The sequence below is a fragment of the Giraffa tippelskirchi genome, chromosome 1 (genome assembly GCF_054371585.1).
Source record: "Giraffa tippelskirchi isolate mGirTip1 chromosome 1, T2T-mGirTip1v1.2.pri, whole genome shotgun sequence".
In the NCBI taxonomy this organism is placed as follows: domain Eukaryota; kingdom Metazoa; phylum Chordata; class Mammalia; order Artiodactyla; family Giraffidae; genus Giraffa; species Giraffa tippelskirchi.
The window spans coordinates 96,498,833-96,525,119 of NC_137275.1; the positions used below are offsets into that span (position 1 = coordinate 96,498,833).

Here is a 26,287-nt window from a genome sequence, read left to right on the forward strand (position 1 = left end):
CTTGTACTAGTTATGGTCAATTAGATGGATCACTTCAATTTCTCTGTTGGCTTTATCATTTATAAAGTGGGGAAGCTACTTGTTCTTCTCCCTAGGGATCTATGTGGTGTTTGTAAAAGAATCTTGGAAAAAACCTAACACACATACCCAATTGCCTGTAGAAAGCAAAGGCAGTTGAGTGGATTTCAGTCTAGAAGTTGGATTGTTTCATTCTGTGATGCACAAATGGACTTTTTTATAAAAAAAAAAATCTAGAGAACATTCTTATTATTTTTTATGGCTGAGTAGTATTCATTATATAAATACACCACATCTTCTTCATCCATTCGTCTGTCAACAGGTATTTAGGTTGCTTCCATGTCTTGGCTACTGTAAATAGTACTGCAGTGAATCCTAGGGTGCATGCATCCTTTGAACCATGGCTCTCTCTGGATATATGACCAGGAGCGGGATTGCAAGATCATGTAGTAACTCTATTTTTAGTTTTTTTCAGGAACCTCCATAGTGTTCTCCCTAGTGGTTGTACCAATATACACTCCTACCAACCATGTAGGATGTCCTTTTTCTCCACATGCTCTCCAGCATTTATTTGTAGACTTTCTGATGATAGCCATCCTGACTGGTGTAAAGTGATAGCTCATTGTGGTTTAGATTTGCATTTTTCTAATACTAAGTGATGTTGAGCATTTTTTTCAAGTGTCTGTTGGCCATCTGTATGTATTTTTTGGAGAAATAATCTATTTAGATCTCTTGCCCATGTTTTGATTAGGTTGTTTGTATTTTTGGTATTGAGCTATATAAGTTATTTGTATAGTTCAGAGATTAATCCTTTGTCAGTAGTATTGTCTGCAAATATTTTTTCCCATTCTGTAAGTTGTCTTTTTATTTTGTTCATGTTTTACTTTGCTGTGCAAAAAAGCTCTTAAGCTTATTTTGTCTCATTTGTTTGTTTTAATTTCCATTGCTTTAGGTGGTGAATCCAAAAAGACATTGGCACGATTTATGTCAAAGAGTGTTCTGCCTATGGTTTCCTCTAAGAGTTTTATAGTATCCAGTTTTACATTTAGGTCTTTAATTTACTTTGAATACGTGATGTTAGAGAATGCTCTAATTTCATTCTTTTACATGTAGCTGTTGAGTTTTCACAGCACCACTCACTGAAGAGACTCTCTTTTCTCCATTCTGTATTCTTGCCTTTGTCATAGATGAACTGACCACAGGAGCATGGGTTTTATCTCTGGGATTTTTATCCTGTTCCATTGATCAATATATGTTTTTGTGCCAGTACTACATTGTTTTGATTCCTGTAGCTTTGTAGTGTAGTCTATAGTCAGGGAGCCTGATTCCCCTAGGTGTTTTTCTTTCTTAAGATTGCTTTGACTATTTAGATTTGTTTCTTAAGATTTTCTTTCTCAAGGTTGCTTTGACTATGTGTTTCCAGACAAATTTTTAAAAAATGTTCTGTGAAAAATGCCATTGGTAATTTGATAGGAGTTGCATTGAATTTGTAGATTGCTTTGGGTAGTATAGTCATTTTGACAATATTAATTCTTCTAATCCAAGAACACAGTATATCTTTCCATCTGTTTGTATCATCTTTGATTTTTTCATCAGCATCTTACAGTTTTCAGGGTGTAGGACGTTGTCCCAGAGGTATCTTAAACTGTTGTAATTTCTTTTCATTCTTTTTATTCTGTTCCAGGGCAGTGATTTCCACCATTCTATCTTCCAGCTCACTTATCTGTTCTTCTGCCTCATATATTCTGCTGTTGTTTACTTCTAGTGTGATTCTCATTTCAGTTATTGTATTCTTCAACTCTGGTTGTACTTTATATTTTCTGACTCTTTGTTAAAAACTTCCTGTAGCTTTTTGCTCTGTGCATCCATTCTTTTTCCTAGTTCTTGGATCATCTTTATGATTATTACTCTGAACTCTCTCAGGTAACTGCTTATCTTCATGTCACTTAGTTGTTCTGGGGTTTAGTCTTGTTCCTTCATTTGGAAAATACTCCTTTGTTGTCTCATTTCATCTCAGTTTATATCTGTATTTTTTATATGTGGAAGGTTAATTGTTTCTCAACCTTGGATAAGTGGCCATCTGTGGGGAATGTCCTATGTGTCCTAGCAAGGGCCAGGGACCAGCTGTTCCCAGGGTGGGTTCTGATCTGCATCTGCAGATTCGGTTCCACAGGCTGCAGGATCTTAGTTTTCTTACTTCTGGTTTCTGCCCACTGGTGGGTGAGGCTGGTCTGGAGGCTTGTGGAGGCTTCCTGATGGGAGGGGCTGGTGCCCGTCCACTGATGAGTACAGCTGGGTCTTGACCCTCTGGTGGACAGGGCCATGTCAGGGGATGTGTCTAGAGGTGGCTATGGGCTCAGGAAATCATTAGGCAGCTTGACTGCTGATGGATGTGGCTGTATTCCTACCCTGTTTGTTGTTTGGCCTAAGATGTCCCACCACTGGTGGCGCCAGGTCTTGGTCCCCAAATGGCATCCTCCAGGACAGTTCACATCAGTGGATGCTCCCCAGTACTCTGTCACTGGTGAGCTCCACAGTGTACAGCTGCCCTGCACCACCCTAGGAGGCCCTCTAAGGCCAGCGGGTGGATCTGGCCCAGACTCCTATGAAGTCACTCCTTTTGCCTAGGGTCCTGGTGCACGAGACTTTGTGTGTGCCCTCCAGGAGTGGAGCTCCTGCACTCAAGCCCTGCTAGCCTTCAAAACCAAATGCTCTAGAGACCCCTCCTCTTGAAGCCAGACCCCCAGGCCTGATGTGGGACTCAGAACCCTCACTCCTGTGGAAGAACTTGTGTAATATAATTGTTCTCCAGTTTGTGGGTTGCCCACCTGGACTGTTTGGGATTTGATTATATCAAATAAAATCTTCTTGAGTTTCTTCATTGTTTTTGGATGTAGAATTTTTTTTGTTTTTGGCTAGGTTCCAGTCTTTTTATTGATGGTTGTTCAGCAGTCAGTTGTGATTTTGGTGTCCTCATGAGAGAAGAACCGCCCTCATTCATGTTTTCATTCATTTTGTGTGCTCATCAGACACATACTGAACACCTGTTTGTCAGACACTATGCTAGGAATACAGAACTGTGTCAGACATGATCTCTACCCTCCTACTAGGAAGATGCTAGTTCATGAGTTCCCATGGTTAGCTGAATCAGGTATGAGTGCTTTGTATTTGAAAAGAAAGCGATCATCTCCAGGCTTTCTGGAGGTCACTTTTGAGCTGGACTTTAAGTTGGTATGATTTGGTTGGGTACTAGGAGCATAGCCTGGGCTCTGGGGACAGTTCTAGTCCCATTTTTTATTACTTTCTAGTTTGACACTGAGCAAGTCATTTGACCTTTCTGTGCCTCAGTTTCCTCATTTATAAAACGGGGGGCTAACAGTATTTACCTACCTCATAGGATTTAATGATGTCAAACTCCTCACTGGAGGCCTTATCCTTGCTTAGAGCCCAGTGTGTGCCAACACCTCAGAATACAAGTCTTCACATGCCTAATGCCTGACGGCTTCTGATCCCAATTGTTAAGGACAGAAGGAGCCTCCAGATTTGGGAGATGCTGAATGCTCTGGTTATTGGAAAAGTTCCAGGCCATTGATGGGGTTTACCTGGTAAGTGGAGGGCCTAAGGAACCCTATAGCTTAAATCACATATAACTGAGTGCCTAGATCTCAACCTGGGTTGTGAGGAGGTAGGGGAGAGGTAGCCTGGGCCACATCCTGGCTGAATGCGTGTGATGTTCCTTTTGGGAAATAACTGTTAGTTGCAGAGGCAGCTCAGTGTGCTGCCATGAGATCAGTTTTTGTTTCTTCACATATACCATCAGACCATCACCTTGTCCTTATCTATATACTACATTTTTGTTTTTTAAAAGTTTAATCAATTGTAATTACCCAAGTAACGAGTGAATTTTCTTTTTAAGAAATTAGATTGTTGCAAATAATGGTAGTCATTCAACCACCATTCCCCCGTCCCATCTTAATTACTGTAATGTCTGTTGTACATCCATCTTAACTTTAAGACTTTTACATGTGAATTCATTGAATATATTGTTTTATGCAGATGATATATTGACCCATTCTGTGGTTTTCTTTCTTTGCTTAGCTATATTTTTGAGATCTATGCATGTTGCTAAATGTAGAAGCAGTTCATCCTTTGTAATTGTTAGGTAGATTGCCATTATGTGACTCTATCACATTTTATTTACCCATTTCTCATGTGATAGGGAGAAGGCAATGGCACCCCACTCCAGTACTCTTGCCTGGAAAATCCCATGGACAGAAGAGCCTGGTAGGCTGCAGTCCATGGGGTCGCGAAGAGTCAGACACGACTGAGCGACTTCACTTTCACTTTTCACTTTCATGCATTGGAGAAGGAAATGGCAACCCACTCCAGTGTTCTTGCCTGGAGAATCCCAGGGACAGAGGAGCCTGGTGGGCTTCCGTCTATGGGGTCGCACAGAGTCGGACACGACTGAAGCGACGCAGCAGCAGCAGCATGAGAGAAGAGCTCAAAGTCCTTTTGTTCTGCCATCTTTTCACATCATGAAAATGTGGCTCCTTTATTGTTCATATGATGCTCAAGTTTGAATTCTCAATAGGGTCTAGGAGTAAACTGGTCCATTAAGGTTACTCCTTTTTTTCTGGTTGTAAGACACGTAATTCCAGGGCAGGATAGTAACTTCTGGCTAAGTGAGGCCTGTTTAGGGTAAATGACAGATCACTCAAGACTTCTCTCCACTCCTGTTTTCCCAGATGGTGATGCAGAGCTCAGCTGGGGCACTCAGCTGACTAGCCTGCAGGTGGCATCTCACACACTATCTCCAGGCTTGGGTCTCTGTCCTAGTTAACCTACTGAAGACATGGGGAGCTCACAGGGGTCTGCAGCAGGCAATGTGTGATTTCTGGGGTGTCTCCTATCCAGTTGTGTATCATCTGCAACTCAAGTCACAGCTTTCATTTACATTTGAAGAGCACCTGCTGTTGTAAACACTAACATGTTGTGGACAAGGCTTGGAGGATTACAACTTTTGTTTGTGATTCATTTTCTCCCAAACAAAAGAAGAGTTTCATAGAGGTAGACTGGGTCATTTTTCATAGTGAAGTAATTCAAGTAAGCAATTTTCTGCATCTTTTTTTTTACTGTGCTGGATCTATATTGTGGCATATTATTCCTATTGTAGCAATGTATTCCTATTACAGCACACAGGCTCTAGAGCTTGCAGGCTCTCTAGGTGCACAGGGCGGGCTTAGTTGCCCTGTGGAATGTGGCATCTTAGTTCCATGACCAGGGATTGAATCCATGTCCCCTGCACTGGAAGGCGGATTCTCAACGATTGGACCACCACGGAAGTCCTGCATCTTTAAAATAAATATTGAGTAACTTAAGCCATGAGTTTGTAATTGGTAAAGACAAATATTTCATTGATATTAATTATAATCAAGTCCTTGCTATTTTTCCATGAAGGATAAGTAAATGTTCCTTTGTTAATAATGGCTAAAAATCATACGAATGGTTTAACTTATTTACATACATAAATATAGAATATAAGCACAGAAAAAACACTGAAGCAATATATTAGCAATTATTATCTCTGGGTAGTGAATCTCTAGGTGCTTTTTATTTTTCACTGTTTACTCTTCTGAATTTTTCAAATTTTCTATAAAGGGAATGTATTCTTTTTATAATAGTTAAAATCCATTATAATATATACCAGTAACTACTATGCAAATAAATAAATGCACAGGGAAAAGACCCGAAGGAAATGAGCCAAAGGGAGTCTTTCAATCATTCTTTGTTCATCCAACAGATCGTTATTGAGCACCTACTCTTCCAGAGTCATGGCCAGTTTTGAGCACTGCTATCTCTAGGAACGAACTTTTAGATAATTTTTTTTCTTACTTTTGTACTTCTTAAAAGTTTTATTGTGAAGCAATGTCCCTCATGGTCCAGTGGCTAAAACTCTGCATTCCCAATCTGGGCATGCAGCCTAGGTTCGATCCCTGGTCAGGGAACTAGATCCCACATGCTGCAACTAAGACCCAACACAACCAAATGAACAAATATTTTTTTAAAAGAAATTTTATTTTGAATATGTTTTTACTTACAGAATGACAGGGCATTATATTTCTTTTTTGAAGATTCTGATAACACTGTAGTTCAGAAAGGAGTATGTTGGTATAACTGTGTAGATGCATTTTAAAAGATGAGCTTTTGAGATAGTCACTTATTTTTGAAGTAACATCCCCATAAAAGCTTTTTCCTGCTCCTTGAAAAATTCATTTCTTTAGAAACAGAAGCCATAATTTTTAGAAAGAATTTTTATTAGTGAGATTTTATAGTTCCTTCAACATTTGCCTATCTTAAGTAATTATACTTTTTATGAAGAGCAGATTTTACTTATATTTAAATTTTTTTTTCCACCCAATTACAAGGGTTAGGGGGTAGTGAAAATATACAAATGTATAGTGTAAAATGAATTTGAACTTTACAAACTATACCATGTCTTTTTGTGAATAAGATTTTCCATCTTTCAATTTATCTTTTTCAGCCTTTTTCTTCTCTTTTTCTTCTGCTTGTTTTTCAAGATAATCTTTAAGGAGATGGTTCAGTTGTGCTTCATACTGGCTTGCATGTTGCAATCCACCTTCCCTCCCTTAAAAAGATACAAAATATGAGACAACTATATTTTACAGTGGTGTCCATTTCATCATTTCATTCATCACCTGAAGTGGCAAACTCAGAGTAGTTCCTATCTGAAACACCCCAGGCACTAACACAAAAGTCAGTTTTAATTCAAAATGCTTGAATTGAATACATTTTTGTTTTACCTTCACAGTGTTGGATCACACGCCCCCATAGTCGATTTTTCCTCAGACAGGCTAAATTTCCTATAATCAACAAATGCCTCCTTCCTCTGGTCAATGCAACATTCATTCTTTTTTCTGAATCAATGAATCCTACTTGTCTGGTCCTTACACAGGACAGAATAATGATCTCCTTTTCAGCTCCCTGAAAAGCATCTACTGTGGACACCTGCACAGCTTTCATGTTAGGATGGTCAAAGTCCACAGCACTGAGTAGATGACAGAGCTATAGAGGAAAGATAACAAGAATCATGCAGTGCAGACAATGTCTTCAGGAAGAACCTACACCTCTCTGCCTACCCTTGGCAGCCATTATCATTTAACTAATAGTGGGTAATTTTCATTTTCTTTGTTATTACTTGCAGAGACTTAGCTAGTTTCTGAAATGATAAATAACTAGATGATAATATAAGTTGCAAAACAAAATCAAAATGATGATTTATCTATTGCTGAGAACTCATTTGGATATGCTAATTTAGAGTTGATAAACTAATAATGAAACATGAAAAATATTAAAAGTAAATTAATATAAATTAAAACTAGTTAGAAGTAACTGGCTTGTGAGTAGATTAATATCTGGGATCTATCTTTGATTTACTGATAAAATGTAACAATAGTGAAAGAACATTTTGGAAAACAGATTCAATCCATCTGTCCCAAAACACAAAGCATACACCATATTTCCTTCCCTCTAATTTGTTTATTTGCATTTTTGCCCTAACAGCTGTAAACGGAATTTAATTAAACCTTGTTAGGTTTACATCTAATTATATAGAAAAAAGCCACAGCAAAAATCTAAATGCTGCTTTTTAATATCTTAAAGTCCTAAAGTTTTTCTAGCACCAAACCAATACAATCTAAAGCATGATGAATGTAATGCCAAATATTATAATATGAAATTAAAATATTTAATAATGATAAGTATCATCATATGTAGTACGGACCTTGTACATCTGGGATTTGTATAATGTTATCACCCCAATCATGGAGCCCGCTATTCCACTCACAATCAGTGATTGAATCAACTTGAGTGTAAAAGCAGCTTCTGCCACATTATGAAAGCTGTTACCTCTTTCAATCTGGAATAAGAAACAGAACCTAGATTATATTTCCCAGAAATGCTACAGAAAGTTCAAGAAAATCATACAGACAACAACAATACAATTAAAACAGGAAACTAAACTGTGTTGACTCTTATCAGCATTAATGTTATTTACCTGTTCCAGTCCTTTTACGTTATAGAAACACAGAGTTGGGAGCCATTCCAGTAAAGGGCTCCTCTCTGTTTCGGAAATGCCATTCAAGAGATTTCCTTCATAAAATAGATCATTAGCAACAGCGCTGATTGTGGGGTGACAACGGTACTGAGTTCTCAACAGAATTGGCTTGTGACCCTAAGAAATTTAAGTACAGAAAAATAAGGAATTAAAACATTTTTTTTCCTTAGGGGAAAAAAATCCACAATAATATTTAAAGTTTAAAACTACTGCCATATTGTGCTCTTAGTAAATAAATTACAACCATGATAAAATGGACTATAAATAAAAAGAACTTTAAAAAAATTTAATAAAAATATTTTCATAGTAAACTTTTTATGTTAAAATTATAAAACAAACAAATCTTAGACTAGTAAGTTTGGTATGTAACATTATGCCTTCAGAACCTATGTGGAGTTGGCCTAACACTAAATTGAAAAGAAATCTTTAAAATCAAATCAGAAATTGTTGGTGATAACCCATTAACTTTCCTTCTTGTGTACAGGCTATATTTCACTCTGAATCTTCAAACAAGTTTCCGATTTTGTCATAAACTAATTCCCATCTATTTCAGGGCTCTCCTGGTCTTTATTTGCAAAATGTTCTATAATACTGTTTGAACATTTTGAAAAGTTACAAGGTACTCTGATAATAATATGTAATAAAATGCAGGATTAGTGATCACATGGACAAAGGGTCTTCTATGGGGGAAAAATATGTGAGGAAAAAAATCAATCCCCAAAACTCTTTCAGGTCATAAATTTATGGACAGACAACCCATCAAATGGAAGAAAATATTTACAAATCATGTATCTAATAAGGAATTAATATCCAAAATATATAAAGAACCCCTACAACTGAACAACAAAAACAACCCAATTCAAAAATAGGCAAAGGGCTTGAATAGGCATTTTTCCAAAGGTAAGTGCATGAAAAGATGCTCAACATCATTACACATTAGGGAAAACACAATGAGATACCACTTCACACCTATTAAGATAGCTATTAATTTTTTAAAAATGAAAAATAACATTATGGTAAAGATGTGGAGAAATTAGAACTCTTGCACATTGCTGTTGGGAATGTACAATGGTACAGCTACTATGGAAAACAGTCTGACAGTTTCTCAAAAGTTGAATATAGAAATAGCATCAGACCCAGCAGTTGAACTTGAGCTCTACAACAGTGGACATGGATAAGAGAAACATTACAGACTGTTTTTATTTTATAGCAAAATCAATATACCAACTACCCACTACTAAAATTCACAGGGGAAAGATTCATTTTATTGTTAGATTATTAGTGTTCTCCTTATCTTTAAGATGAGTACTTTCTAAACAACTTCAAGTAAAATAATTTTAGGGCAAGGACCTGGTCTTGCCCTAAATATATTTTATTTTCTATCAACTTACACAGTGTATAATCAATAAATGATAACTCTGTATGAATTTAGAAGTAGTACCATTAAGCAGAGTCGGTCAAAAAGAGTTTGTTCCAGTCCATTTTCATGAGCTGCATCAGAACCCTGAATAGTAGGAGGAAGCTGTTTGGGATCTCCAACAAGTATCAGCTTTTCACACTCAAACCTAAAACAAAATTCTAAAAATTAATCTAACTAATGAGAAAAATATGCATTAACATCATTTATTGCACTGTTTTCTAAAATGCATTTCAAGGAATCTGAATACCATGAAGTGTACTGAGAACAAACAAGGCTTAATAGTGCTACTAGGTGTATTCAAAGGCTTTAAAACGTTAGGCCGTAAGTAAAGAATCCCCTATATAACTTTACTTTTTTCCACATAAAACCTATTAAGTGCCCCCTGCCTTGGCAAGGAATCAGTATTTCACAGAACACACTTTGAGAAGAATGATTTTTAGAATCATTAGACTTAGACTTAAAAACTTTCTTAGAAGTCATTTAGCTTAAACTTTTGTTTTAGAGATGAAGCTTATTAGGTTCTCAGGGGTTAAATGTCTTTTTTAAATAGGAGTAATATATAGTGGGGAAAAATCCAAGTTTTGTAGAAAAACCTATACCCAAGTTTTAGCTCTATTATATTCTATGGACACAGCAAGTTATTTAATCTCTACAGTGTCAGTATTTTTATCAGTAGCCTTGATATAATACCTTGCATGGCTGTTGTAAGGATTTAAGCATGTTATGTGTTTAGTATACAGTTCAGTTCAGTTCAGTTCAGTTGCTCAGTCGAGTCTGACTCTTTGCGACCCCATGAATCACAGCATGCCAGGCCTCCCTATCCATCACTAGCTCATGGAGTTTACCCAAACTCATGTCCACTGAGTCGGTGATGCCATCCAGCCATCTCATCCTCTGTGGTCCTCTTCTCCTCCTGCCCCCAATCCTTCCCAGCATCAGGGTCTTTTCCAGTGAGTCAGCTCTTCACATGAGGTGGCCAAAGTATTGGAGTTTCAGCTTCAACATCAGTCCTTCCAATGAACACCCAGGACTGATCTCCATTAGGATAGACTGGTTGGATCTCCTTCCAGTCCAAGGGATTCTCAAGAGTCTTCTCCAACACCACAGTTCAAAAGCATCAATTCTGCGGCACTCAGCTTTCTTCACCGTCCAACTCTCACATCAATACATGACTACTGGAAAAACCACAGCCTTGACTAGACGGACCTTTTTTTTTTTTTTTTTATAAATTTATTTATTTTAGTTGGGGGCTAATTACTTTACAATATTGTAATAGTTTTTGCCACACATTGACATGAATCAGCCATGGGTTTACATGTGTTCCCCTTCCTGGACCCCCCACCCACCTCCCTCCCCATCCCATCCTTCTGGATCATCCCATTGCCCCGGCCCTGAGCCCTTGTCACATGCATCGAACATGGAATGGTGTTCTGTTTCACATATGACAATACACATGTCTCAATGCCATTCTCCGAGAACGTCCCACCCTCCTCCCTCAGAGTCCATAAAATTGTTCCATGCATCTGTGTCTCTTATTCTGTCTCGCATATAGGGTTATCGTTACCATCTTTCAAATTCCATATATATGCATTAGTATACTGTATTGTTGTTTTTCTTTCTGGCTTACTTCACTCTGTATAATGGGCTCCAGTTTCATCCATCTCAGTAGAACCGATTCAAATGTATTTTTTTTAATGGCTGAGTAATATTCCATTGTGTATATGTACCACAGCTTCCTTATCCATTCGTCTGCTGATGGACATCTAGGTTGCTTCCATGTCCTGGCTATTGTAAACAGTGCTGCGATGAACATTGGGGTACACGCGTCTCTTTCAATTCTGGTTTCCTTGGTGTATATGCCCAGCAGTGGGATTGCTGGGTCATATGGCAGTTCTATTCCCAGTTTTTTAAGGAATCTCCACACTGTTCTCCATAGTGGCTGTACTAGTTTGCATTCCCACCAACAGTGTAAGAGGGTTCCCTTTTCTCCACACCCTCTCCAGCATTTATTGCTTGTAGACTTTTGGATAGCAGCCATTCTGACTGGTGTGAAATGATACCTCATTGTGGTTTTGATTTGCATTTCTCTAATAATGAGTGATGTTGAGCATCTTTTCATGTGTTTGTTAGCCATCTGTATGTCTTCTTTGGAGAAATTAGACGGACCTTTGACGGCAAAGTAATGTCTCTGCTTTTTAATATGCTATCTAGATTGGTCATAACTTTCCTTCCAAGGAGTAAGTGTCTTTTAATTTCTTTGCTGCAGTCACCATCTGCAGTGATTTTGGAGCCCAAAAAAACAAAGTCTGACACTGTTTCTCCATCTATTTGCCATGAAGTGATGGGACCAGATGCCATGATCTTAGTTTTCTGAATGTTGAGCTGTAAGCCAACTTTTTCACTCTCCTCTTTCACTTTCATCAAGAGGCTTTTTAGTTCCTCTTCACTTTCTGCCATAAGGGTGGTGTCATCTGCATATCTGAGGTTATTGATATTTCTCCCGGCAATCTTAATTCCAGCTTGTGCTTCTTCCAGCCCAGCGTTTCTCATGATGTACTCTGCATATAAGTTAAACAAGCAGGGTGACAATATACAGCCTTGATGTACTCCTTTTCCTATTTGGAACCAGTCTGTTGTTCCAGGTCCAGTTCTAACTCTTGCTTCCTGACCTGCATACAGGTTTCTCAAGAGGCAGGTCAGGTGGTCTGGTATTCCCATCTCTTTCAGAATTTTCCACAGTTTGTTGGAATCCACACAGTCAAAGGCTTTGGCATAGTCAATAAAGCAGAAATAGATGTTTTTCTGGAACTCTCTTGCTTTTTCGATGATCCAGCGGATGTTGGCAATTTGATCTCTGGTTCCTCTGCCTTTTCTAAAACCAGCTTGAACGTCTGGAAGTTCATGGTTCATGTATTGCTGAAGCCTGGCTTGGAGAATTTTGAGCATTGCTTTACTAGCATGTAAGATGAGTGCAACTGTGCAGTAGTTGGAGCATTCTTTGGCATTGCCTTTCTTTGGGATTGGAACAAAAACTGACCTTTTCTAGTCCTGTGGCCACTGCTGAGTTTTCCAAATTTGCTGGCATTTTGAGTGCAGCACTTTCACAGCATCATCTTTCAGGATTTGAAATAGCTCAACTGGAATTCCATCACCTCCACTAGCTTTGTTCCTAGTGATGCTTTCTAAGGCCCACTTGACTTCACATTCCAGGATGTCTGGCTCTAGGTGAGTGATCACAGTATAGTGATTATCTGGGTCGTGAAGATCTTTTTTGTACAAGTCTTCTGTGTATTCTTGCCACCTCTTAATATCTTCAGCTTCTGTTAGGTCCATATCATTTCTGTCCTTTATCGAGCCCATCTTTGCCTGAAATGTTCCCTTGGTATCTCTAATTTTCTTGAAGAGATCTCTAGTCTTTCCCAATCTGTTGTTTTCCTCTATTTCTTTGCATTGATCGCTGAGGAAGGCTTTCTTATCTCTCCTTGCTATTCTTTGGAACTCTGCATTCAGATGGGAATATCTTTCCTTTTCTCCTTCGCTTTTCGCTTCTCTTCTTTTCCCAGCTATTTGTAAGGCCTCCTCAGACAGCCATTTTGCTTTTTTGCATTTCTTTTCCATGGGGATGGTCTTGATCCCTGTCTCCTGTACAATGTCACGAACCTCCGTCCATAGTTCATCAGGCACTCTATCAGATCTAGTCCCTTAAATCTATTTCTCACTTCCCCTGTATAATCATAAGGGATTTGATTTAGGTCATACATGAATGGTCTAGTGGTTTTCCCTACTTTCTTCAATTTCAGTCTGAATTTGGCAATAAGGAGTTCATGATCTGAGCCACAGTCAGCTCCCGGTCTTGTTTTTGCTGACTGTATAGAGCTTCTCCATCTTTGGCTGCAAAGAATATTATCAATCTGATTTCAGTGTCGACCATCTGGTGATGTCCATGTGTAGAGTCTTCTCTTGTGTCATTGGAAGAGGGTATTTGCTATGACCACTGTGTTCTCTTGCCAGAACTCTATTAGCCTTTGCCCTGCTTCATTCTGTACTCCAAGTAGATGCTCCATAAATATTACTCCTTTACCCTCTATGCAGGGCCTTACTTTCTCTATCCCTGGCTCCTGATTAGGGTGACCAACTTGTCCTGGTGCCCAGGACTGTCCCAGTTTAAACACTGAAAGCCCCCTGATGCAGGAATCTCCCAGTCTCAGGCAGATCATGACAGTTGATGCCCTCCTCCCTCATCTTTTACACCTGGGAAAAAAGATCTGTAAGTTCACCAAAATAATTGTGTGCTTTATTTTAAAAGTGTTTGTTAATGTTACATCCCTTTTAAGGGAAGAAATGCCATACTTTTGGTTATGATGTGTGGAAATTTATTGCCATATATATTGCATCAAAATATATTAACATAAAAGTACAGGTGAAGTAAAATCTTTCTTGTGTATTTTCAACACCTGTAAACTGGAAATCAGAAGATTAAATATTTACTATAAAGAAGGAAAAAGCAAAACAACAAAGGGGGACAGAACAAGGCCTAGGACTTGAGCCTATTAGTCTGGCCTAGTTTAGTACACCCTCCTCTACCTTTAGGATTCCTCAGTAAGAGACACTTTAAAAGCACAGTGTTTCAATGGGCTGAGACAGCTTAGAAGATTTCATAGTTTCCTAAATTTTAGTAGATACATTTTCAACTTATTTTTCTTTATATATTTTATCTACTTTCATAATCTAAAAACTATTTTCAGAACCTGAACACTGGAATTATATCAAGGTAAGAACTAAAGAACATTCTTGAGTATAGTTAGGTTCTTAAACTGTGACTAAAGAGGCACCTTTAATCTGGTTAAGAGATCTGCAATGTTCAGCAGAATCCGAGCACTAGAACTTTCAAGGCTTTTATGAATTATGTGATTCAGGTGTCTAAACTGTGATCTAACCAAATTTTGATATACTAACTCCTCCCCCCCTCAAATTTCCTTTCACACTCTTTTAAAGAATCTGTTTAGTACTTGCATTGCTAGGAATTTTCACAAAAGTTTGGTAAAACTTCGAACTGAGGAAATGTTTGAAATAATTGTAACATCTGAGTGTCTTTGGAAAAAAAACTTTTAGGTTACCTTGCAATGGGAAGGAGAGAAGCCGGTTCTGTTATCTGACTACACTCATCCAGGACAACCACAGGGAATTTCAGATCATTCATGCATGGAAACGGGCAGGCTGCACAGGTAACTCCAACTACTCGAACCTTTATTGTAATAAGAATGTTATTAACAACTATTAAGCAAAAGAATATACTTACCAAAGAGCTTGTAGGCTAAAACCATAAATGCTGCTGCTGCTGCTGCTAAGTCGCTTCAGTCGTGTCCGACTCTGTGTGACCCCATGGACGGCAGCTCACCAGGCTCCACCGTCCCTAGGATTCTCCAGGCAAGAATACTGGAGTGGGTTGCCATTTCCTTCTCCAAAACCATAAATGACCTAGTCCTAATTTAATCACCACCAATCAGAAAATAGGTCACTTGACATCTACATTTTCCTTATTCCCACATAAGGAATTCCTCTTAAAAGAATTTTATTTATAAACAAGTGACACCAATAAGCAATAAATTATAGTAACATATCAGTATGTTGGATAAGGATGTAAAATAAGTGTGTGTGTTAGTCACTCAGTCGCATCCGACTCTCTGCGACCCCATGGCCTGTAGCCCGCCAGGCTCCTCTGTCCATGGAATTCTCCAGGCAAGAATACTGGAGTGGGTTGCCATTCTCTTCTCTAGGGGATCTTCCCAAGTCAGGGATCAAACCCTGGTCTCCTGCACTGTAGGCAGATTCTTTACCGTCTGAGCCACCAGAGAAGCCCAAGTAGTTCACATAAATGACTAATTTGCACTAGCTGAGTGTAGTCAAACTAAGCCCTTCTGGATTTGGTTGGGGAAAAAGGAGGGAAGTTAAGTCCATACTTGGGATAATAAAAGGCTAGTCTGAAGCATTCTGAGGATTCCTAGAACCAAAACTTGTTGTAGACTGATTATTATTTCCAATTTTCTCTCCTTCACCACAAGAGTATTTATTACTCATCCACACCCTTTGCTGTATGACTTTGCAGAGCTTCCCACCAGAGAAGTAGCTAAAGTGTATTTCCCAGCCCAACTAACATTGGGCTTGGTCATATGACCTGTTATAGCAAATGGAATGTTAGCAGACATGCTATGAACAAAAGCTTTACATGTATCTATATAATCTAGCCTGCCCTCCTGCACTTCTGCCATCTGTCAGGAGAGGGCCATCATGCCACAGACAACTGAGAGGTTTGACCTACACCAACTGACCTGTAGAATCACTGAATCATTACGTTTGTTGTCTTAAGGTACTGAGGTTTTGTTTATTAAGCAATGGTATTTCAGCAGTAGCTCACTAAAACAGGGTGCCAAGCACCTTCATTGTCCCAAATCTCTTGCAGAAAGTGACCCATGTCCACACGTCCAACAAGTCAACAACCCTCTTTTCTTCCACTCCCTTTTCTTCCCCCATGCTTTGTTTTATAGGAGAAAGCTACTAAAGACTTCTTTCTTCAAAGCTGACATCCTATCTTGAGTCAGAATTTGACAAAGGTGATGATGCTACTTGCTACAGTCAGAGACCCTATGTGTCCACTGTGGGCTCCCAATACCTGGGATCCATGGTTTGAGCCTCCCAAATTCTTGGACAGATTTTAGACAGACCCTGAAGGGCTTGGTTTTCTAGGAAAGCATCAAAGATAAAATTCACTTGGATATTTTGCCCAGTGTCAATAAAATAAAACATGCATTGCACAGACAGGCACACTTTAGTTGAATCTAAGCTATCATAGTTGGGTTTTTCTTATTTACTTAAGGGAAATAAATAGGAATAATATTTCTCTCAATAAGAATAAAAATAATATAAATCGTATACATAAATTAAAGAAATAAACAACTGACGCTGTTTCACCTGTTTCAGCAGGGTTTTATTGGTCCCCAGTTTATGCTGCTCAATACTTTTCCTCACATAGACTCTTTCCATAGGAGTCAGGTCTTCCTTCATGAGTGCATGTAGTTCTTTTAATTGTTCATTTTCATTTTCTGAGCCAGCATACAAACTTAAAAAACAATTACATAAAAGAATACCCTTTTATTCTATTTTAGTAGTATCACAAAAAAGCAAAACACAGAGTTCCGAAATTAACACCAAGAAAAAGGCTTTCTCTAGTCTTCTTCAAAAACCAAATTTAAGGTAAGAGTTATGTAAAATTATACTTCTGTGCACATTCTGTGACTTTTGGAATTTAGCATTCTTACCTATAAGGTAAAACTGGCTTGGCAATCTTTCTGACACTCCCAACTCTGACAAACTTTTCAAATCCAAGACTAAGAAGCCTGTAAAGAAAACAGAGTGAAACAGATTTATTATTTAGAAAACAGAATCTAAAACAAACTTTCATATAATATACACACTATTAAAATAATTTTGTATAACAATATATTTTATAGTTATGTAGTTCAATGTGAAATGCCTAAACTCAAAGGCAATGTTAGCTGAAAAACTTTTTATAAAATGTGTTTCAGAGAATTTTAAAAATATGTATTATCTTATGTTGACGGTTCATGAAATGTTCATAGAATACTGATGTTAGAATTTATCACAAATAAAATTGCCCTAGGAACTCCCTGACAATCTACTGATTTCAGACTTTGCTCTCACTGCTGTGGCCCAGTTCAGTCCCTGGTTGAGGAATTATTACAAGATCCTACAAGCTGCATGGCATGGCCAAAAAAAAAACCCCACAAAAATAAACAAAAAAGACAAAACTGCCCTAAAGACATTGTGGAAAGCAATAGCTACCATATATTTAGTATCAAGATTTAGTGGGAAGAGTGTTAGCCTCTTTATATATCTTGCCTTCTTTAATACTCCTTATAGCTCTGCACGATATGTCATCTTAAGAGATGAGGAACTGAAACTCAGAGCTCTAAGTCAGGTATTTTGCTAAGTCAGGCCACAGGGCTAATAAGTGAGGCAATCATGAATCAAACCTGGGCAAGTCTGTGTACCTCCAAAAGATACTGGTGACTGTTCTTCTACATCCATGACCCCCTAGTGAGGGCTTTGTGAAGCAGCAGCCCTCACCTCCCTTCCTTCTTAGCATCTTATAGCTCCTGCTTTATCTGAGGAACAGAGGAGGGACTCATTGAACATCCAGACTTGTGAAACATCATCTCAAATGGGTGATAAAACACTGGAAAACTAAAGCAACTATGGCTCTCCGAACATAGTTTTCCTAGATAATCTTGAAGCAATTTGTTTAATGTCAATCAGTACATGAATAGACTTCAGGTTTCGCATTTTTTTAGTTTTTATCTTGGATAATAGCTATTTTTCAGTCTGAAAAATTAGTTTATATAGGTTTTTTCAATATAAGTGTGTTAATTCTATGAGAACAGTGTAGTATCCTCATCATATCATGGGGAAAAAATATTTTATTTCTTCTCAAGAAATTCTTCGTCCTTTTCTGACCATTGAAGTTGAAATACATTATCCAAGTACATAGCTAAATGTCAATTCAGTGTGAAGAAATGTCTGGGTCCAGCTTACATGCAGTTGGGACAGATACAGATCCTAACTGCAGTCCACATTCCTCAGGTCCTCATCAGAGGCTGAAGCATTAAAGAATCTCTTCTGTGTTTTTTGTTACCTTTCATAGTCAGTCCTCACTCTTCTACTTTCTTGATTTTTCTCTTCTAAACAGGTTAGAGTTCAATTTTTATCTCAAGCTAAGCAATCTAAAGTTCTTTCCAGTTTGTCCCCAAGTAACTGCTCATTATCCTGAGTCAAAAAATGTCCTCAGCCACTGTTTTAGATTACTTAGAATAGTATATACACAGGTAGAACTTGCCCAGAGGGCAATCTTACAAAGTATATCAAGAAGCTTTAAAATGTTCATATCTTTTGTTCTAGGCCTAGGTTTGTCCTCAGAAAAGAATCAGAAATGGAGACAAAAATTTATGTTTAAGGATTTTGGTTACAATAGTATTTATAATAGCAAAAGCTTGGAAAGAATTTACTAATCAAAAAGAAAAGGAACTTTCCCTCTCTTTGCTTAGCTGCTGCTGCTGCTGCTAAGTCACTTCAGTTGTGTCCGACTCTGTGCGACCCCATAGACGGCAGCCCGCCAGGCTCCCCCGTCCCTGGGATTCTCCAGGCAAGAACACTGGAGTCGGTTGCCATTTCCTTCTCCAATGCATGAAAGTGAAAAGTGAAAGTGAAGTCGCTCAGTCGTGTCCAACTCTTAGCGACCCCATGGACTGTAGCCCACCAGGCTCCTCCGTCCATGGGATTTTCCAGGCAAGAGTACTGGAGTGGGGTGCCATTGCCTTCTCTGACTATACGCATTACCTAATGCAATTATAAAAGTTAATTTTTAAAAAGGCTATACTTATAAATAATGTATTATTTCTCCTAATCAAACTTTATCATTTATGTTGAAATTCAGATCATTAAACATTGGAATACTGGTAAAACATTATGTAATACCTTCTTTGCAGTTTTAATAAAATCTTATACAAAAATTTTACCCTGTATAACAGCTTGCACTATTGCTTCCATGAAACAGCAAGAGGCTAACCTTTTAGTTTGTAAGTAGGAAAAAAGATCAGGCTTCCCTGGTGGCTCAGTAGTAAAGAATTTGCCTGCCAATGCAGGAGACATGGGTTTAATCCCTGGGTTAAACCCCTGGAAGAATGGATCGGGAAGATCCCTTGGAGAAGGAAATGGCAACCCACTCCAGTATTCTTGCCTGGAAAATCCCATGGACAGAGGAGCCTGGTGGGCTACAGTCCATGGGGTCATAAAGAGTTGGACACGACTTACTGACTAAACAACAGCAACAAGGAAAAAAATCACATATGGAACCTGATGATTTTGGCACAAGGATGGGATAAAGGTAAAATTAAAGGTGGATCCCTCTTATTGAAACCAAAACATAATTTAACCAAACTGTTCAGCTATTTTACTATTATGTGTTCATACAGGCAGGTAGACAAGAGAATAACCTGTAACTTGGTTCTGCAATTTTAGCCTACTTTCAAAGTAGCCACCCTAAGCTCCTGGGTCAGAGACAAAGGGCTTTTACTCATGGCATAGGAAGCAGCATAAGCACTAACGTATCTACAGTGGTTTCCTGTGGTCCCCAAGTCGTATGAGGAGACACAGAGGATGCAGATGGACACCTGGACTGCAGTGGACTGAGCTGTAGGAAAGGAACACTGAGCTTGGAAATCCACTATTTTTTTAACAAGAACTCAGCTCTTTGTCCTGGAGGGAGATATTACATCATCAGTCAAGGTTGCTTACTGCAAACACAATCGGAAAAAATGTGTTGGGTTAGAGTGGTCAGGGCCATGGATGGTGGATTGCCTCCCCCAACAATATATGTCCTTGGCTAGACTCAGATTTTTACGTGAGTATCCCATCCTGAGTCAAAACTGTCAGGTTTCATATGTATTTTATCCTACTTACAAACTATTAAGTCAGCCTCTTCCTGTTTCATGGACTCTGATTCTTTAGTCGGAGACAAAGGCCTTGCCTGTCTGGCACACCCAGCACAAATGTACATGGACATTCAGAGCCCAAGGTGGACTGCCTCTCAACAACAACCTAAAACATTAGGCACTTAAATACACCTGTCATACCTACCCAAGAAGCACTCTGTCAACAGCTACATTAGTAGAAGAAGAAATCAGAAGTTTCCACGGTCTTGCATTTCCAATTGTAAGAGCTTCACATTTTTCAAATAGTTGCACAAAAAACAAAATCACCACAGCCAGCAAGTAACTCTTTCCTGCTCCGAAAACGCCTAATTATTTTGAATGGGGGGAAGCAAAGTAAAGGCAATATCGTAAATAAATTTCTGAAAAGCACAAGAAATATCTCATCCATCTATCTCCCTCTCTCCTTCACTTAATTAATTTATTCAAAAATATTGCATGCCCACCATGTGTTTAATTAGCACAAGGAGTAAATGCATAGATAATCAAAAGACTTTCACATTTAATTGACCACAGTCTACTTAGGAAGATAGACAAGTAAAGAACAATGATAAAACAATACAGTTAAGTAACACTATTGGCATCAGAGAAAGAACATCTCTCTTTCCTTTGGTGGAGATGGGAATGCTTCCTAAAAATCAAAAGAATAGGAGAACTAAGTCTTCCAGGGTAAGATATCCCAACTCTTAAGGAAAGAATCATTCCAGCTTTCTGGCAGTGACGACCTCCTCACAAGAACATGCCTCTCGGAAAGGATCTTCTTCATCCCTCTCCAGAAGAGAAGAGGAAACACAAGAAGAAGCGCCTGGTGCAGAGCCCAATTCCTATTTCATGGCTGTAAAATGCCCAGGATGCTATAAAATCACCACCGTCTTTAGCCATGCACAAACAGTAGTTTTGTGTGTTGGCTGCTCTATTGTCCTACAGGACAGCCTACAGGAGGAAAAGCAAGGCTTACAGAAGGATGCTCTTTCAGATGGAAGCAGCACTAAAAGTACCCTGTATCAAGATGAATGGGAAACCATCCCAATAAACACATTTTGGATACCAAAAAAAAAAAAAAAGGATCATTCCAGGCAGAGATGTGACAAAGCATGAAGCTGGTAAGTATTTCTGTAGGGCCTGTAGCCAAAAGGCAAGAGAGTAGGCTGTCTGATAAAGAAGGCAAGGGGATAAATGACAAAGAGTTTTGCTTGCTACAGCTGAAGTTTGAATTATATCTTAAAGGCCAATGGAAATCAATGAAGAATTTTAAGCAATGGAACTGACTTAATCAGATTGTTTTTTTTTTTTTTTAAGAAAAACTACTTGAGTGAAGCCTGGCTTGTTGCAGTTCATGGGGTTGCAAAGAGTTGGATACGACTTAGCGACTGAACAACAACTTGAGTGAAAATATGAAGAAAGGAAAAACTAAAGGTAGATCAATTAGAAAGCTGTGTGAGATCATGATAACTAATCATGCTAACTTTACTAAGTGCCTCCCATATCCCAGGTACCATTCTGAGCTCTTTATCTATGTTAACATTTGATCCCCCAAACCTCTGCTGCTGCTGCTGCTAAGTTGCTTCAGTCGTGTCCGACTCTGTGCGACCCCATAGACAGCAGCCCACCAGGCTCCACCATTCCTGGGATTCTCCAGGCAAGAACACTGGAGTGGGTTGCCATTTCCTTCTCCAATACATGAGAGTGAAAAGTGAAAGTGAAGTCACTCAGTCGTGTCTGACTCAGTGACCCCATGGACTGCAGCCTACCAGGCTCCTCTAGCCAGAGGACTTTCCAGGCAAGAGTACTGGAGTGGGGTGCCATTGAGACAGGTGCTATTATCAAACCTCATTTTACAGAGGAGGGAATTAAAGCTAAGAGAGCCCACACTCTCACTAACTAGGCGATATGGAGGTAAGTTAAAGGCCTGGATTGAGTGGGTACAAATGAGCTGGAGAGGACAGAAAATATGAAATGAAAATGAAATATCAATACTAAAAATAGGAGGAAACTAGAAGGGACATCTCAGTGACTGATCTAATAGGGGGAAAGAAACAGTAAGAGAGATGGAGGAGGATTAAGAGAAAATCACTTAATCTAGAGACAAAGATACTAAAGAGGGTTCAAGTTTGAAAAAATCTATTGAGTTATTCTGGAATCTTGTTTGACTAGGAAATTACAAAGGTGCAGACTGAGTGACACAAGCTTATATAACAATGTATTTACTAGAACTGTTTTCTTTCCTGCTTCTTACCGTGTATGATCGTGATAGGGAGGGTATGAATTCGCAGTTCCTTCGCTTCTTCAACACTTGGACGTGATGCCATCATTTGAGCTATCTGAATTAGAGCTGCAGCTTGATCCTTGTTTAACTTGTGCACCTGAATTAACTCACTAGCCAACTTCAATGTTGCTTCTATACTGAGTAGTTCAAATTTTGTGTTGATATTTGAGAAGGATGGTGGGATAAACTTTCCCTTATTGACTCTCTTGTTGCTTGTTGTAGTTGATGAAGACCTAGTAAAAAGGCATCATGAAAAAAATTTTTTCAAATGAGAGGCTTTTGAAACTGGTGAGTAGACCTATTTGTAACTTAGCCTTCACTTTATAAGCATCACAGAGAATATTTTTTTGGAGACACAAATGAACATATACCTCAGTTTGGAGGAGGGTAGATGAAAAGAGAACATTTGTTGAAAACCTACTATGTGCTGGCATTATGCTAAGCATTTTATGTTAGTTGATGTAAACTTCACAACAATACTAAGTATTTAATTATCCCATATAGAGATATAGAAATATTAACCTTTTATTCCCCCCAAAGCACAAAGTTAATAAGTGGTATGCTGACTTTAAACCCCATGTTCTGTTAAACAAAACCAACTTAGACCAACTTAGACCAATATAGCTTCCATTTAAGGTAAAATGGAAATAAACTAGTTTTATTTCTATTAAGACTGAATTTATTTCAAAGTAGATAAATGACATAATGAATAAGGATATTTACTTTTTTACCTAGGACTTCATTATGGTGAAAAAAATGAAATACCACAAATTAGATCATAAGATTCCAAATTAGAATGCAGACTTTTTCTATCACTTTAGTGAATTCAACATGTCATTTCCAATTTTTTAAAGAAAGGGACAAGGTGGTTGAGAAATTAAAAATGAAGATATAGGTTATGTCAAGAATAAGATCACTATCAATACATACACTGTATTAAAGCTGTAAAATGTTACATAATTTTAAACGTTTAATAATTTGCAACATAAAAGTACAGATAAATAAAAAAATAAAAACACTCAAAAGATCCTTAAGAAATTATTCCTTAAAAAAGGAAAAATATCTGCAGTAACCCTTGTTAGCCCCAACCACAATAAATAAATAAATAAATAGATGAATTGTTGGGAAATGATGTGTACCTCCCCTTTCTAACTACTAATGAAGAGTAACCCCATAATCCCCAAAAATTAACACTTCATTGGCAAAAATTTATGTAATGTACTTTTACTCCATTTCCATATTCATGATTAGTCACCATTTTTGAATACCAATGACCCAAAGGTAAACAATGACTTACATTGTTATCAGGTACTGTGTTAGAGGTAGAGTAGCTGGATTAAAGTAGTCCCGAATATTTTTTAAAGTGGTCAGCTCTGTGCTGGCATTACAAACCAATAATGCATGGACCACTGCTGCAGACAGAATACAAAAAAATGAACATTTAATGTAAACAAATGTACTATTAAAAAAACTATTAAATGTCCATATAACTCAGAGTTATATGGATTAGTCACAACATAAAATAAACTCTTAAGTATATGCAGAGGTCCTTTTATCCATTAAACCAGGATACTACCTGCTCATTCATACTTTATAAACTGCATAACATATCAAATTTGGACTTCCATATATCAGTTAATGAAACAAGAGCAACTGTTTTGAGTTAGGGCATGGTGACACTGCTTAATAGCTGGCAGTTCCATTTAATCAGCGTACCACACTGTACTCTACAGTAGTGTGTGTGTAATTTGAACTTTTTTTCCTCAGTTATTTTATAGAACTATAAGGAAAGCAGAAAATTAGAATGTTGTTTATTGGTGAGGAAACAACTGCAACAAATATGAAAATATGCATTCGAAAAATGACAAATGTTCACTTAATTAGGCTCTTATTGAATTCAAGCTGATTAGATTTATTCAGTTCTAAAGGGAAAAAAATCAAGTTTAAAGAGTCTATGAAATAGTTCAAATGGGTCATTAAATGCTGTGTCTTAATTAGTTATGGATCAAATTCAACCATCAGAAATTATTCTAGAATCAAAATGTACAGATTAGTAACAGATTCATAGAATTGGAGGGATTCAGCTTACTAGGTTAAGAAGATCCCCTGGAGAAGGGAAAGGCTACCCACTCCAGTATTCTGGCCTGGAGAATTCCATGGACTGTATAGTCCATGGGGTCGCAAAGAATCGGACACGACTGAGTGACTTTCACTTTCACTTTGAGCTTACTAAAGCTTTCTTTATTAAAAACTAATAATAATTTTAAAAATAATAATAAGGCTGATACCCTATTGTCTTATTAAGAATTTCTTGGGACCTCCTTGGCAATCTAGTGGTTAAGACTCCATGCTCCCAATACAGGGGGCACATGTTGACTCCTGGTTAGGTAACTAAGATCCTGCATGCCACACAATATGGCCAAAAAGAAAAAAGAATTTCAAAAGGTAGATGATAAAATAGCCTCAAAATGAAAATCATCGTATCTAGCTGCTCACAAAATCTCTTATAAAATCTACAAGACCTTCTCAATATAAAAATGGTTTATTAAATGTATACTACTAGAATAAACCAAGAGAATTAAATAAATCAAGAACCAGAACTTGCTGTAAGAAATTAAGGAAATTCTTATTTATATTTTTAGAAATCAAGTATATACCATGTAAAATTCAACTATAACAGAACACTTAAGTGAGGGGTCAAGATTTTACTGTAGTGTTAGCGCTCTGGGACTTGAGCTGTAGAAATATTTTGTATACACATTTTTAGGAATATCATATACAATAACAGGAAGTAGTGAAAGTGAAAGTAGCTCAGTTGTGTCTGACTCTTTGCGACTCTCCACTGTCTGACTCTGTATGATCCATGGAATTCTCTAGGCCAGAATACTGGAGTGGATCCCTTCTCCAGTGGATCTTCCTGACCCAGGAATTGAACTGGGGTCTCCTGCATTGCAGGTGGATTCTTTACCAACTGAGCTATCAGGGAAGCCCAATAGGAAGTAGAGGTGGATGTTTTTTGTTGGCTTTTTTATTGCTACCAGTCCATCTGCCTCCACCCCCCTCATGCATGTGTGTTCAGTCATGTAACCCCACGGACTGCAGCCCACCAGGTTTTTCTGTCCATGGACTTTCCCATGCAAGAATACTGGAGTGGGTTGCCATTTCCTTCTCCTTTTTTGTTGGCTTTAATCAAATAATCCCACACAAAGTCAGCAGGCTTGCTTACAGTGCATCACATGTCTTTCATTCTTTTTTAATATAAAGTAATATGGTCATAGTAATACTTACTGTTAGTGGGCCAGTTTGAAGGGAAATAACCTTTCAAAGGTAGAAGCTCTACCTCATTGACAGATGATGGTCCAAAGAAAGTACTACATGCAATAAAAGTATCCAATTCAAAGTCTAGGGTTTTTGAAACCACCCAAAGATCATCTGAAAAGACAAACACTTACAGGTCTCTGAACAATGCTCAATCCAAAGCTACCTCAGATTTTCTTTGATGCTTAGTCCTATACCGTTTTTCAAAAAACATATGTGGTTATTATAACTGACATGATTCCACCCAAACAGAGAGCTGAACTCATAACATTTCATTTCCATGATTTTAACTCAGTTTTATGCTTTTAAAGTTATTCATAATTATTAAAAAAAAAACCACTATAAATAAAAACAACACCTAAGTCATTTTTCTCTTATAAAACAGTTTTATAGCTACATTTGATTTTCCCAATGTAGAATATTAGCCTAAAAAGATGCTCTACCCTTTAATGGTTTCCATGCTCAAATAAATTTGGCAATCTGTGGACAGAATACAAGTTCTCTTAATAGACTTCCAGTTAACAGATGCTCCAGATTAATTAATGTTCTTCTTTCTTCTCCACAGT

At 38.0% G+C, this 26,287-nt stretch overlaps 1 protein-coding gene and 1 pseudogene across 6 annotated transcripts in view; one reads left to right on the forward strand and one right to left on the reverse strand.

Annotated features, from left to right (window-relative positions):
- Positions 1 to 6,075: 6,075 nt before the first annotated feature.
- Positions 6,076 to 26,287, reverse strand: part of ZGRF1 (zinc finger GRF-type containing 1) — a 58,036-nt gene continuing 37,824 nt past the window's right edge. For 3 of the 6 annotated variants that reach the window (XM_081484818.1, XM_081484825.1, XM_081484789.1), the window contains 12 exons: positions 25,692 to 25,835; positions 23,701 to 23,812; positions 22,374 to 22,636; positions 20,286 to 20,445; positions 16,892 to 16,969; positions 16,545 to 16,692; positions 14,693 to 14,820; positions 9,597 to 9,720; positions 8,096 to 8,272; positions 7,823 to 7,957; positions 6,843 to 7,104; positions 6,078 to 6,667 (listed from right to left, as the gene is read on the reverse strand). In XM_081484818.1, coding sequence (XP_081340944.1) covers positions 6,507 to 6,667; positions 6,843 to 7,104; positions 7,823 to 7,957; positions 8,096 to 8,272; positions 9,597 to 9,720; positions 14,693 to 14,820; positions 16,545 to 16,692; positions 16,892 to 16,969; positions 20,286 to 20,445; positions 22,374 to 22,636; positions 23,701 to 23,812; positions 25,692 to 25,835 — 1,892 coding nt within the window. In that variant the 3' untranslated portion in view covers positions 6,078 to 6,506. Of the gene's footprint in view, positions 6,668 to 6,842; positions 7,105 to 7,822; positions 7,958 to 8,095; positions 8,273 to 9,596; positions 9,721 to 14,692; positions 14,821 to 16,544; positions 16,693 to 16,891; positions 16,970 to 20,285; positions 20,446 to 22,373; positions 22,637 to 23,700; positions 23,816 to 25,691; positions 25,836 to 26,287 lie in introns of all 6 variants that reach the window. The other 3 variants (XM_081484799.1, XM_081484809.1, XM_081484833.1) reach the window with 2 other exon arrangements.
- Positions 20,877 to 21,175, forward strand: LOC145539924 (small ribosomal subunit protein eS27 pseudogene; annotated as a pseudogene).